We start from the raw sequence: 15,131 nt of genomic DNA on the forward strand, positions 1-15,131 counted from the left end.
TAGTTTTTTAAACCTATTATAACATTTTAGAGATGAAAAAGCTCTTAGTAATAATAACACTTAAAATTCATTGTTCTGAGCATTTTACAAGCTTATTTTAGTATCTTAAAAACCACATGAAGTAGGTTCTATGAGAACTGTCATTTAGCAGAGGAGTAAACCAGGCTGGGGCAAATTCTGTGATTTGCCGAAGGCCATTCACTGAGCAAGAGGAAGAGATGGGGTTTGAACTGGGGTCCACCTTTATCAAAAAAGTCCTCCATATTTACTGGTTGAAAAAAGAAGCCTTAGAGAAGTTAAATGAGTTGCCCAAGGCACTAGAACTAGTTTTAGTTATAATTACGATTAGTCCTTATTATGGTTTTTGTAATCTGTCTGGATCACTTGTATTCTCATACTCAACATTTCTTTTAAGCAGTCAGTGTTGGTTTTAAGCCTGTTTCATGCCCTGGTTAAATGAATAATATCCCATTCTGTCCCCAGTCTACTATGTCAGTGGCTCTCAACTTTTCCTGGAAAAATACTGGGTCCTTAAAAATTACAGGTATTGGATCCAATCCCCAGAGTTTTGGATTCGGTTGATCAGGAATATGGACGGGGATCTGGGATTATAGCTTTCTAGGTGATTCTAAATGTACAGCTAGGGTAGCAAAGCACTGACCTATACAAAGAATATCTGCTTTTCAACCATTTAATATATATTCCAAATGGTTTAGATCATTCTATCATCTAGTATTTATGTCATATGGTTAAAGTATTTACATTATTTGTATATCTAAAGGGAACAAATAAAGATAAATTTAAATCTGTACAAATGACACATAAAAAAGGGAGTAAAAAAAGCCTTAGATTGAACTGAAATATTAAATTCCAAGTGTTGATCATGTACCTAATTATACTAAATTTAATCCATGATATAGACTTCTGCTTCTAGTGTTCATATCAGTTCAAGAAAGATGGTCCCATTTAAGTATGTCACTTAGGTAATTTGTAATCTGAATCAAAGACATTCTTTGGATCTATGGGTTTATAGGAAACAGTCCAATATGGTTAAGGTCACATCCTCTAACATTGCCTTTGAATTATTTAAATGAACCACAGAATTTTTATTTGTACTTGCATGTGATTTACAACGAAATTAAGAACCAGAACTAATCCCCCAAATTAAATTTTCAAATCTGCAACAAACCTGCCCATTCACCAAACGACGCTTACCTGAGCAAATGGAGTCACAATCAAGTCATCTCCATGTCTGAAAAACAAACCAAATCCTGGGTTAGCAACTATGATAACTCTATGACCACTTTTAATCGATATTAAATGGTAAGTTCCACGTTCATAAATTCCCATCGAGAATTACAGTAATTCCATCCTTATTCTTCAGCACATGTTCTTCCCCGCCAGTGGGTTGAAAAAATGTCTTCTGGGATGTTAAGCATTGTCCAGTTGACTTGGTTAAAAGGAGTTTCTTGATCATCAAGCAAGGTCGCTACTGCTTATTAACTACACAGGATATGCAACAGTCGAAACGGAGTTTCGGCAGAAGGGCCGGAGGTTTACTCGTGTCTTCTTATGGCAGGTATTACTAAGGGTACTATGGAAGGAGCTGGCAACCACAGTGGCTTCAGTGAGAGGCCCCTGGACCAGCTAACATTTGAAGGTGATGAGCATAGAGTCTTCCACATCATGGTGTGTGAGTTTTGGAAAGGCTGGCAACTGTAGATGACATGGACTGCATCATACACTAATAAAAACCCAGCGAAACTTTTCAACTGACTCACGTCCCGCTGCTGTAGCTACGGGGGAATGTTACCCCGTGTGTGCTGTTGCTGCAGCAACCTCGGCTACACTGAGCCTCGGATGCAGGAGCAAGGTGTCAGCATGACGTGTCTCGGAGAAACCGGGAAAGGCAAGGAAAGTTGTGCAACATTCTACTTAGAGGAAAAGTGAGGGACGGGGCCTAGAGTTCTTTCGTGGTATTTCTTAGTATGAGTAACTCGTGAGAAGCATTTCCAAAATCTCCATGGGGTATTTCTTGATCTGGCTAGCTGAAGCTCTTTCATCAAAGGTGAATGTAATTACTTGACACACAAAGCTTCCTGGACGTGACTTTGACTGAGAACACTGCAAATGAACTATTCACTCAGTCATGAACAATTCTGAAACAGACTGAATGACCTAAAACAACACCCATGAAATCTGCTTCAGCACAAGCAGCCTATGGATGACGTCAGTACACGGATCATTACCAATGAGTAGACCAGTTGTTACGGTCGTCATCAAATTACAGAGATCTTGAAATTCAAAGTGTGGGAAAATAGAAAGCAGAGAAAGGTTGGAACACACTTTAAAGGAAACATGCTATGTGGCAACGCTTCGCTCCAAGATTACATTTGGGGAGGGGAAGGGGACCTGCTTTTTGTAGAGATTATTCAGATGGCCAAAATTAAAATAATGTGAAATCTAGATATTTTCCCAAGGGACAGTCTTCTAATTTATTTTTATAATTGCCTCACTATAAATTTTATTTTCTAAGAACGAAGTTATCCCGACCAAGGCACACCACCAATCTGAAATTGATCCCTGGAAATAAGTCATCTAATTTTTTACATGAATTATACTAGATGACTCTAAACTAAAAAGGGTGTGAATGTTTACTATGAATTCTTTCTTTGGTTGTATTCCATTCCCATATTTATTTATATGTAAAAAATATATTTAGAATATACAATATTTAGGATGATTTATCAGTCTTGCTTTCTATTCCTGTCAAAGCACAAAAGAGGTTATAATTTTAGTGATGGAGAGATTTCATTCTTTTAAATTGCTCAGAAATTGTTTTTGCCAAATACCTCGATTGTCTCAGTTCAGTAACAGTAAAATTATTTCTACTATTTCTTTTTTTTTTTTTTAAGTTTATTTAGTTAGAGAGAGAGAAAAAGAGTGGTGGAGGCACAGAGAGAAAGAATCTTAAGTAGGCTCTGCACTGGTAGTATGGTGCCCAATGTGAGGCTCTGACTCAAGAAATGTGAGATCATGACCTGAGTTGAAATCAAGAGTCAAATGCTTAACTGACTGAGCCATCCAGGTGCCCCTCTCTTATTTTAGTGGGCAGATGTTCTCAATCAAGGGCTGGCCATGTCCTATCCTTTTCTTTTCAAAATGATGTAAAGCTTAAATCATTTATGAATAAATAACAAATATATAATTTTTAAAACTTGGTCTAAGTCCTCACCTCAATATTAAAATGTTTTATCAGACCTACTGTCACCATTACAATTATGCAGGTAAAATGTATGTTATTTTGTGAATGGAGGAAAATAAATGTTATGCGAACATATATTTTAGTTGTATCATGCAATGTGCTTTTTATCATAAAAAATCAGATCTGGTAAGTATGATCCAAAGAAGACTCATTTTGTTATTCTCAATAATTTGTCTTTAAGTATGTGTAATTTTTAATCACCTATAACTGTACACACACATAAAACCCTTTGATAGAAAATGATTCTGAAACGCTGCATTTTAATGGCATTCCCAAAAAGGAAGTTTTTAAACAAAGAAACTTAGCTAATTAAAGTGTAGCTAGAAGGAATTATAGTAACACACAACAAGATCATCGAGACTCCCTAAAATGGGAAGAGACTGTTAGGGTACCCTAACATTTGATGAGAAGCTTGCTTCAAGTTTGCAATGAGCACTGTCTGGAGATTTGAAATTGTCCCTCCTGGTGATATGATTCTTCTGAAGAAGATTATGTAACAGTGTCTCTCATTTAAATAAAATCCAACATACAACAACAAACTTTAATAAAAAAGGAATGGGAACACTTTAAGGGAAGAAAAATAGCTTTGGGGGTTTGGTATATTTATAGGGACAGGTTGGAAGAGAGTGACAGGGAACAGGGGTTGGGATCAGAAAAAAAGCTCAATTTTTTACTTTGTATGTAAATATGTATTATGTATGTGGGTGATAAGGAGATTTGCGTGTAGGTAATAGTCACAGCAGCCTGTGCCATGCACCTCCAGTCTTATGATGTGGAAGGAAGTGCTCAGTATCCTGTCTGGGCTACCATCGGCAGAAACAGAGTCACCTATTCTAGGCAGGGAAGGCTGCCCTCTTCTACAGAGAACTTGCTGAGTTCCGTGGGCAGGGGAATACAAGGCTCAACGTGCACTGTTGAATTTTCTGTTTTTCCAAAGAGGAATGACAGTAAGAGTTAAGAACTACTTCTTGGCCATCCTTCCCCTACGTCTGTATCACTTCTTACTCTATTTTCTACCCTAATCCTTTCTGTAATAAGAAGCCAAAACATTAGCAAAAAAGCTGAAGGAGCAAAACCCAAAAGCAAACCCTTTCACAGCGACTTTGCTGGGATTCAGAAACTATTCAAGGACTTAAATGTGTGTGTGTGAGGGGGGGAATGTTTGTCACCTAACAAAATAAATTCAACCAACAGCAGCACCTCAGAACATAATTTTGTAACTTGCTCATTTCAAAACCGTGTTGAAGCACACGAGGGCAGCAACCTTTCCATGCTTTATTATTACTAAACCAGAAGGAAAGACAGATGAAGTTAATGAGAAGAAAGTGTTACTTTATTAAGCAAAGACCCCTAAGCCTATGATACCAAAAGCATTAATGGCCACAAAGTACCCCCTGTGCCTGCATGTTATACATTGCAAACTTTAGCACAAGTGGTTATATGAACTAGCACTCTGAAGCAAAGTCATGGGCTGAGGCTTTCTTCCCTTCCTTCCTTCCTCCCTCCCTCCCTCCCTTCCTTTCTTTTCTTTCTTTTCTTTTCTTTTCTTTTCTTTTCTTTTCTTTTCTTTTCTTTTCTTTTCTTTTCTTTTCTTTTCTAACAAATAGTTTATTGTCAAGTTGGTTTCCATATGAGGCTTACTTTCTGAATCTAATCTGGAGCCAATGTCTAGATCTTCCGCGCTTCACTCTCTCTTGTATAAAACTAGAAAGAAATTCTCCTCTCAGCGGGTCAGGAGGATGAGGGAGTTGATAAACGTACAGATAACTGGTCTTTTGAAATCCTGGTGTGTTTCTTCCCTTTGGCTCAAAACTATCACCTCTCTTCAACTCACCCTCGATCCATTTCTTTTGGAATTAGAGAGAAACAAGTATGTTCCCATGTCTAATATGTACATAAAAATGTGTCTGGGCTCCTTGGCTACCTGACAACACGCAGGAGAAACACATCTACTCACCATGCTGCTCCCACGTTCACACAAGTACATACATACACAATACACAAACAAACAGAGAAACACAATCTACTTTGAGCCTCACATCGGGCTCTGTGCTCACGGTGGAGAGCCTGCTTGGGGATTCTCTCTCCCTCTCTCTCTGCCCCTCCCCTGCTCACTCTTTGACTCTCAAAATTAATAAATAAAAGATTAAAAACAAAAGAAACACAATCTACTTGACCTTTTCAAAAACTGATAAATACAATTTGAATGTAAATTGCATACAAACTGTAGAAACCTTTAAAAATACAGAAAAAAAAACCCCTGCAGAACTCCTCAACAATAACTGCCAATATTTTCCTTCTGGAGTATGTAAGCACATGTATATTATATATCATTTTTATTGAATACAGAATGTCTTCCACAATTAGAGTCATGTTATATATTTTATTTTATATATTGCTTTTAACATTAAATATATGGAGTCATGAAAAATTGTACATGCCTTTATGCTTTTAAAACATTTTTGATGATTCTTGTCTGTCTTTAGTAATATATTTTTCAAGCAGTAAAATTTTAGTAAAAATTTTTCAAGCAGACATCAATCTAAACATATTAAAAGGTAAGTGTATGAATAATCAAATTCATTTTAGTTTCTCATTTCTTTAAAAACAACTTAGTAAAGGGGCACCTGAGAGGCTCAGTCTTAAGTGTCTTACTTCGGCTCAGGTCATGATCTCAAATAGCTTGTGGGTGGGTTTGAGTCCCATATCAGTCTCTGTACTATTAGCATAGAGCCCTCTTGGGATCCTCTGTCGCCTTCTCTCTGCCCCTCCCCCACTGATGCACAAGCATGTGCACTTTCTCCGTTTCTCTCTCAAAAGTAAATAAATTAAAAAATAAAATATCATAAAGATAACGTGCTTATTTCTGATAAAGCACTCATAAGATAAAGTTAAATGTTAAAATAATAGATGAAGAATTGGGTTCATGGAGAAAAAATTCATGGGGGTGTTGAATATTTTGTGTTGTTACCATTTTAAATTAAAATGTCAAAACTATGGTTTCAGACAATAAAGTTATGATGGAAAACTTGGCTACCAAGTATACGTTGCGAAATTAAACTCTATTTTTCCATAGATATGATTTAAAAATTAAAAAACAATTTTTCTGAGAGAGACAGTGTGACCAGAGGAGGGTCAGAGAGAGAGAGAGATATAGAACCCAAAGGAGGCTCCAGGCTCTGAGCTACCTGTGAGCACAGAGCCCTATGCAAGGCTCAAACCCACGAACTGTGAGATCATGACCTGAGCCGAAGTCAGACGCTTAACCGACTGAGCCACTCAGGCATCCCTAATATTTCTTTAATTTATTTTTGAGAAAGAGACAGAGACAGAGACAGAGAGATAGAGAGAGAGAGACAAAGAGACAGAGTGAGCGGGGGACGGAGAGAAAAAGAGAGACACACAGAAACTGAAGCAGGCTCCAGGCTCTGAGCTGCCAGCACAAAGCTCTACGTAGGACTTGAACTTGGGAACAAGGAGATCACGACCTAGGCTGAAGTGGGACAATTAACCAACTGAACCACCCAGGAGCCCGAATAGACATCATTTTTTAAAAGGTGATCTATTTTTCTAAGAAAATAATGTTGGCTTTATAATTGTCACATTTAGAATATAAGGAATCCTCCTAAATTACTTATGAAGAAGGCATTATCATTTTGATAAGCCCCTAGCAGGCATTATATTGTTAAAACAAAAAGACAAACAACAAATGAAGAAATGTACTTCATTTGTATGAGATTCACTCGATGATATTGTTCCTCTGTATTGTTTGGCCTTTTAATTTAGAACTGGCTCCACTCTAAGAAAAAAAAAAAAAAAGTAGTACCTACATTTACGAACCCCAGAGAGTGAAGTTCCTATGTAACAAAGTCAACCTCTGGCAGACCTGAATGTGAATTTCCTCTGTGAAGCTACTGCCATGTAGAATTCAAATAATCCATTATCACAAAAGCTTGGTCCTGTGGTCAAAAGTCACAACTACCAAAACTTGCATTTTGGCAAGAATGTCTAACATTTTACTGAAAATCCAAAATAATGTAAATCAATATAGGAACAAAATTAAAGCTCTTCAATATTGTATAAGGTAGTATGTTCCAATTTCTTTTCTCACTATCAAACTCCAAGCCACATTTGTGGGTATTTGTATATCTAGCTTGGATGTTATTTTGCTAATGTGAACTATAGTTACCAGTCATCAAGTTGGAATGTATACTCCAGTTGAAGAGCACCTGCGTATTTATATCCCATACCAGCACAAAAAGGAAAAACACACAGATCTTTCCTTAATTTTAATAGAAAAATAAGCTAATATGAAAACAGGTGAATGGCGCAATTCAAGTTTTTAAGTTTATTGAGAAAACAGCGTATCTTATATACTTTTAACCCTTTCTTTGCCCTCAAATTGTAATTTCCTAATATAACTGAGTAATAACTTGTTCTGAAGTCTTTTACACTGATAACCCACAGAGTAACTCAATGTCGTGTTGGTTTTAGCTCTGGCAGCCGTTATAATAAGTTACTATTTTTTTCTGAAATGGAGCTTTCAATGTAATTATTAAAAATAAGAGTATAAATATATAACAAAATTATAAATAATAATGATAATAATCACAAAGAATTATACTTATTATAAAACAATAATGACCATTAACATTCAATGAATGACTACTGTGTGCCAGGCACTGTGTAAAGGATTTTATATTGAGTATCTCTTATTAAACTGTTTTTGTAGATGAGGAAAGGGAAGCTCAAGAAGGACAAAAAATGGATGCCAAATTCAAATTTGGGCAGTACGACTTTGGTGGATCTGAACGTAAATACTGCCAATCTATATCTGTAATATATTTGTCAATGCCTGAAGCACATTCAAAACAATGCCCAAGGTCTAGTACATTTTCCATTTATGGAGACCATCACTATCAGTGACTTACAAAACAAGCTCTGCCCACCTACTGATTTGTATGTCCTTCCACTCTGAAATAAAATAATAAATATAATGAAGTAAATAGTTTTTGGTTTCTAACCAGGTGATAGTTCTGGCTGATGGTCGAATATCACATCCATATTCTGTTCATAGCAAGACTGTATACATGCTGTATGTAACAAAGTCATCTGAATATGGCATTTATGTGCATATACATTCATATGTAAATATATAAATGTATGCATGTGTATGTGTGTGTGTGATCCTCAGGGAAATTTTATAGGTTCTCTTTCCTTTGACATAAGTATGTAGGTCTTCTGCCTCTGTACTTCAAATAACAGAGAAAAAATTTACTGTGGGAGAGAAAACCCACCACCAGCCTCATTAGCATTAAGATAATTTATTATTTTGCCCGTACAACTCAAAAGAAAAAAACTCTTTAAAGAACATCTCCTCTGCACATATTATATTTTATAGAATATTTTATTCCATATAGTTAGAACATCGTATGTGTCCGCACAGAGCCTGCAATCTGGACAAATATGGGAAATTTCTGTACCTTCTCCTAATTTTGCTGTGAAACTAAAACTGCGCTAAAAAGTAAATTCTAAAAATTAAAAAAAACCCACAAAAATATATAAATTTAGAAATGGATGTGACCTTAGAAGTTGCTTAGTCTTCTGAAATTTAGATCATTTGCTCACTTTTTTTTTTTTTTTTTAGTGTTTTATTTACTTCTGAGAGAGCGAGAGTCAGTGTGAACAGGGGAGGGTCAGAGAGAGGGAGATACAGAATCTGAAATGGGCTCCAGGCTCTGAGCTAGCTGTCAGCACAGAGCCTGATGCGGGGCTCGAACCCACGAACCCTGAGATCGTGATCTGAGCCGAAGTCGGACGCTTAACCGACTGAACCACCCAGGTGCCCCCATTTGCTAACTTCTTATTCACATTTTAAGAATTACAAGTGAGACTGATATTTGACTTCCCAAATTGTTAACAAAACTCCTCAATTTTTGACCCAGGCATGCTCTTATCATGTGCACTGATGATAAAACAAATGGAAGTGCAGTTAATGCAACAGAAGCAAATCTTCTCTAGTTTGAAGTGTAATCTCTTCTTTATTTATCATAAAAAAAAATTTAGGCATTAGAGAAGGTATACGATGCCAGTAAATCACCTCAAATTTGTTCATTATAATGCAGCACAAAAGACAATCTGCTTTAAAAATTACATATTAAAACATTTTCCAATTTCAATAAGTTACAAAGTGAGTATAGCTATAGTCACTAAGCATATCAGTTATTTTGTTTAATAAAAGCAACTACAATGGAGGGCTTCTTCCAAGAGTTCTGATGTCACACATTGCCATCAGAGCTTTGAGTGGGGACTTTTGTGCAGGGTAAGGAGTGAAGAGGAGGGTTGAGGACTCAGCAAGCTTTGACAAGTGCCCTCACTTGGTGTTCTAGGAACAGGTTCTTCTTTCACAGAAATGTATCTTATCTGATAGTCCCACTCTCAACGTCAGTCAGTGGCCCTGCCCTCTTGGCTTTTCTCCAGGATGGGTTAGGAAGAAAGATTTATGGGGAGCTAATGCAACAATTTTGAAAGATCTTCATGAGATAAAAAGATTCGGTATATTAAAAAGAACAGCATGATCACATAGAGAAGAGTAAGAACAGTACCATCTTACGCATTCCTACTGTGCGGCAGACGCTGTGCTCTGCTGGCACATGGTATTTAATTCTGATGATTGTGCATTAACTGGATGCTCATATTCCCGTTCTAAGATAAGGAACTAGGCTCAGGGAACCTAAGCGGTCATGCCCTTGGCAAGCGGCAGAGTTCAGTGGTTTCTAAAGGCCAAGGCGGGGGCTAGTGCTTGCCCAACAGAATGTTCATTGGTCCTTTTCAAAGTGAGAACAAACATGGACCATGGGGTGAGGTTTCAAACAAGGCAAACACATTCCTTTTGAAAACCTTCCTTCATTCCAAGATCATGTCCTTTTTTATTGAAATGAAAATGCCTTTTAAAAATAAAATGATTGTGTATATTGATAAAGATTTTCTTGTTAAAGTCCCTTACGTGGCAAACCAGCAAAGCATGCAGTTTGTAACCCTAGGTCAGCCTCCCAGGTAGTTTCTGAAATCTAGTGGGTCATGAAATCCCAAGGCATAAAAATGTGCAGTGCAGCCAGATTTAAACTCAGGCTTTAAAATACTGTTTAGCTTCTACCACACCACACTGCTTTTTGCATGCTTAAATGGATTCAGACTATTCTGTAGTCACAGAGTAGTACATATTCCAGATTCTGAAATAGCACGGACCAACAGAAATGTCCACAATGATGGAAATATTAAATATTCTCTATCCATGTTGTCCAATAGAGTATCCACTAGTCACACGTGGCTACTTAGGACTTGAAATGTGGCTAGTGCGACTAGGAAGCTGAATTTTACTTTTTATTTAATTTTAATTAATTTAAATTATGAGAAGGTCATAATAGCTAATGACTATCATGTTAGCCACTGCAGTTCTTGAGCAATCTTCAGAAAACTTCAGTTGCAAGTCTCCTGAGGGAAGACAATATTTAATATAAACTGAATAAAAAAAAGCATCTACTCTCAGGTTGGAGGCAAAAGAACTCTGATACATTAAAATAATAAAAAATTCCTGATTGTATGGCAAATGGCAAAGACCCTCAGTCAAAAAATTTGCGCAGATGCCTATCAGGATTCTCCATCTCTGAAGGCAAATCAAAAAAGACTCTTAACTATAGAGAACAAAGTGAGGGGTGATGGGGGTGGGTTAAATGACTGACGGGCATTAAGAAGGGCACTTATTGGAATGAGCACTGGTGTTATATGCAAGTGATGAATCATGGGGGTCTATTCCTGCAGCCAAGACTATACTGTATGCAAACTAATTTGAGAAAAAAAAAAAGATTCTCCATCCCTTAAAGAGAAATAAAGATTTTAGATTAATTGTTTCTACTTATTTATTACCTTCTCATCTAGAGGCTGCTGTACCTGCCAGCAAATGCCAAAGGAATGGTCTAACATAAGCTGTTGATCAAAATTATTATATTCAGGGTCAAGATACCTCAACTGTAATTCACGGTGTGTATGTATGTGTGTGTACACATGCACATGCATATGTGCTAAACTACACACAAAACACAATATTTTTGAGCAGAATTTTGTGATTTCTAAAACTGAGCTAGTGATATTTTCCCTAGTTTTCTTAATATGATTGTTTTTATCAAACATTAAATTTTATGGGAGAATTCTCTATCAATTATAAAGACTATCCAGATGCCAAGCAATCAAGCAAGTTTTTAAATGCTTATATATTTATTTTGAGAGAGAGAGAGAGAGAAAGAGAGAGAGAGAGAGAGAAGCAGAGAGAGGACCCTAAGCTGTACTGTCATCACAGAGCTCTATGAGGGGCTTGATCTCAGAAACTGAGATCATGACCTGAGCTGAAATTAAGAGTCAGATGCTTAACCCACTGAGCCCCAGTTGCCCCAGATGCCAGGCAATTTTTAAGAACATATTCCTATCTGTATACTTCTAAGTATATACCAAATACTTGTAAAAAAACTAAAGGGATGTGCTTCACTCCTCAAAGAGTCTACTGAAGCTTAGCCACAACTGAGAAAACACGATAGACCTTACGAATATCCCAAACTTGAACTGACGACTGCAAGGTCTATTCACAAATCTTTGAGTACTTGTAAAGTGTTCCTGTGTTTGGAGAACTGGATTCTAGGCAAGTTGTCTGTCTGGGAAACATTAAGTCTTTTCCCTAGATAAATAGTACAAGATGGGCTACCTGTAAACAAATGCAAAGCAAACAAGTGAAACACCAAAAATAGTGAAACATGTATTATAAATTTTACCTCCTCTCTACAGTGGATGGAATAAATGAATAGAAACTCAATGGATTGAACATAAAGAATACTTATGAAAAGACATTTGCATATCAACACATGCAACTAACTCCATGATTTATTGTAAAATATTTCTTTTTGTCAATTACCTTCTTTTAAGTTTCTGTAGAAATGTATTCATAACTGAAAATAATAATGATAGGGTGAAAGTTTTATTCCACTGTACTTTTAAAAAATTGCCATAGAGACCTTTAGATAACACCTAAATCATAATGCTTGTTTTCTGACTTTTCTGGCAACCCCCTACAACCCCTCCCCCCAAAAAAATCAAGCGGAGAAACAAAAAATAACCAGCCAAACAAACCAGCTGGCTCTGGTGCACAGAACAAATTCAGTTTGAAGTTTTCAAAGATGCAAAAATGGGGTTGGACACGGAGACAAGGAAACATGAGGTCTGCATACAGCTTTACTCTCCTTGGGAGTGAAACAATGAGCTGAATGGTCTTGGTTTGGGGACCATTAGCAACCATTTACTCGGAGACAATGTTGTCCACTGAATGGCTTAAATAACTCTGTCACAGTGCAGCCTCCCACATTTTCAGAGAGGCACCCAGCTCTTCTTTCGTCCTGCTTTTAACTTGTCGTTTCCAGTGAGAAGTTAAAGAAACTGATACCTTACATATGTCTAGACATAAATTGTCCAGTAGTCAATGACAACACACTTTTCTTTCTCCAAGCTTAAGAAAACCCCTGAAATGTCAAGATAATTAATGGAAATCTGACACAAAACTGGAGAGAGATTGCAATAGGCCAGTGGAATCACTGCATTATTTCTTCAGCAAAGCTCACCCGAGGTATACAGCAAGGTGCCAGGAATCTGATCGCAAAGCCCAGTGTTCAATATTTTTTAACTGTTTTATTTTTTTCCTGAAGAAAAACCATGGGTCTGGTTAAAGGCTTTCTTGGAGTGCCTGGGTGCCTTAGTCGGTTTAGCGTACGACTTTGGCTCAGGTCATGATTTCACGGTTTCGTGGGTTCCAGCCCTGTGTTGGGCTCTGTGCTGACAGCTCAGAGCCTGGAGACTGCTTTGGATTCTGTATCTCCCTCTCTCTCTGCCTCTCCCCTACCATGCTCTGTCTCTTAAAAATAAATAATAAAAATAAAATAAAGGCTTTCTTTGTCCATTTTTGTAATAGTATATCTTTAAATGTTTCATATTGCAGGGATTTAGTGAGAACGAGTTACTCATACTCCCTAGTACATCTTATCTCAAGAAACACATCCCATAAATGTTCCAGCAGTATGATTTCTTTATATGGCTCAGACAACAGTAAGGAAGACAGTGAGAATAATTCACTAAGGACTGAAGACTGATAAGCAAAATAAATATTTAAAGTGACTGATACATAAGTGAAAACAGGGATATCTATATCTATCTATCTATCTATCTATCTATCTATCTATCTATCTATCCATCCATCTATCTATCTATCTATGAATCTTCATACTGACTGGGAAAGTCTCCTTCTCTATCTAGAATTAAGAAAAAATAAATGACAGGAATGCATGATCCAAACAAAATTTTTCTCTTGTTTCCATGGGCCTATGGTGTCTTCAAACAATACCCTGCCATGGAGTAGGCACTGTCAATATTTGCTGAATGAGGAAAAGTATTTCACTCTGAACTAAAAATGCAGCCAATTAACATACTTCTTTATTTGGAATGTGGTCAAAGACACAGACTGGGAACCTCTCTCAGGAAGGGACTGTCTTCTTTCTCCCAGCCTGTCAGCAACTGCCCATTCCTACCACCCATCATCAAAATTTAAAATTTAGAAAATTTTCATTTTTGAATACACTGGAGCATGGCTTTTATTTTAGTCCTCATTAAGACAAAGAGAAATGGACACTGGGGAAAGGAAACCAATGAGAGCCAGCAGGCCTGGGGTCCACAACTGATAGAACTAGATAAAACTTCTTTTATAATGACCATCTGCCCCTTACCAGTCAAAAGACAGGAGAAGCCAATAATTTCAACCCACCTAGGGCCAATCAGCACTGACAGCACTGGACAGGCTACTGTGCTCGTTTTTCTTATTGAAGATGGCTTTTAAAATTTCCTAAGTGTAGTTAGTTTATTTTACTCACAAACTGCTCTGAGGGACTATGTTCTTTTGTATGCACTGAAAAAGAAGCCAGCTCCTCCATGACTGATGCTGATTCAAGTTTACTCTCCAGCGAGAGGCTGATGACTCACAGAATTGTGGGATGGTCACTTTTATTTTAAGTGACTTTTTCTTCTCATTGTTTTAAAAAGTTAACAAGATGTTACCCTTTGTTAAATATTAAGTTTAAGGTAAGAGCATAGGTATATCATCAAACATTTACAAGTTTAGATAGCTCATCTGCACAGAGCCTTTTTCTCCTAGGCATGGGAGCTGAGGAATACTCGGGCGACTATTTTTCTGTTTCTTTCCCCCCCCCCCACATTTAAAACTGGAGTCCAAACACTGAGGAATGTACAAGATATGAAGAAAATTCGGAAAGGAAAATAGCACGCTAAATATTAAGGAAGAGTCTCCCTGAAGATTTAATAGATTATGGTAATCTTATCACAGAAATACTGAGTTTTTAATAATGAGTTTTAATAATGAGTTTGGTCATTCTTTATTTCCTTTTTCCGTCTGCTTTCAGGACTTGCCAAGACTAATACTTATTTCCCCATTTCCCCGAAGACTTCAAGGTATGTGTATTACTTTGGCAGTGATAATCAAAGCCTATTATAGAAGACATAACTTAAATAATTTGTTATCCAAACATGCTCACACCATCTTTCTGTAGTAATGCATTAAAATCAACTCTTTATTTTTACTCTATGTCATTAACATGATGTGGTCATAAGACATGACCACTTAAAATGTCAGAACATTGTAATTCCCTTTTTATGATTTTTTAAAAGTATGAGATTAGAAACAAATAAAATGTGTACTTGGCTGGTATTTTAAATTCTTTAATTCAGAGACTGATTAAGTATGTTTAACTACTTTATGAGT

The 15,131-nt window shown here is 36.9% G+C and overlaps 1 protein-coding gene across 1 annotated transcript in view; it reads right to left on the minus strand.

The window, feature by feature from the left end:
* PDE4D (phosphodiesterase 4D) overlaps window positions 1-15,131 on the minus strand; it is a 285,677-nt gene that overhangs the window by 205,776 nt on the left and 64,770 nt on the right. The window contains exon 3 of the mRNA XM_039243827.1: window positions 1,216-1,252. Coding sequence (XP_039099758.1) covers window positions 1,216-1,252 — 37 coding nt within the window. The remainder of the gene's footprint in view (window positions 1-1,215; window positions 1,253-15,131) is intronic.

Source organism: Hyaena hyaena, unplaced genomic scaffold, assembly GCF_003009895.1.
Source record: "Hyaena hyaena isolate Hyena2069 unplaced genomic scaffold, ASM300989v1 scaffold_232, whole genome shotgun sequence".
Taxonomy (NCBI): Eukaryota; Metazoa; Chordata; class Mammalia; order Carnivora; family Hyaenidae; genus Hyaena; species Hyaena hyaena.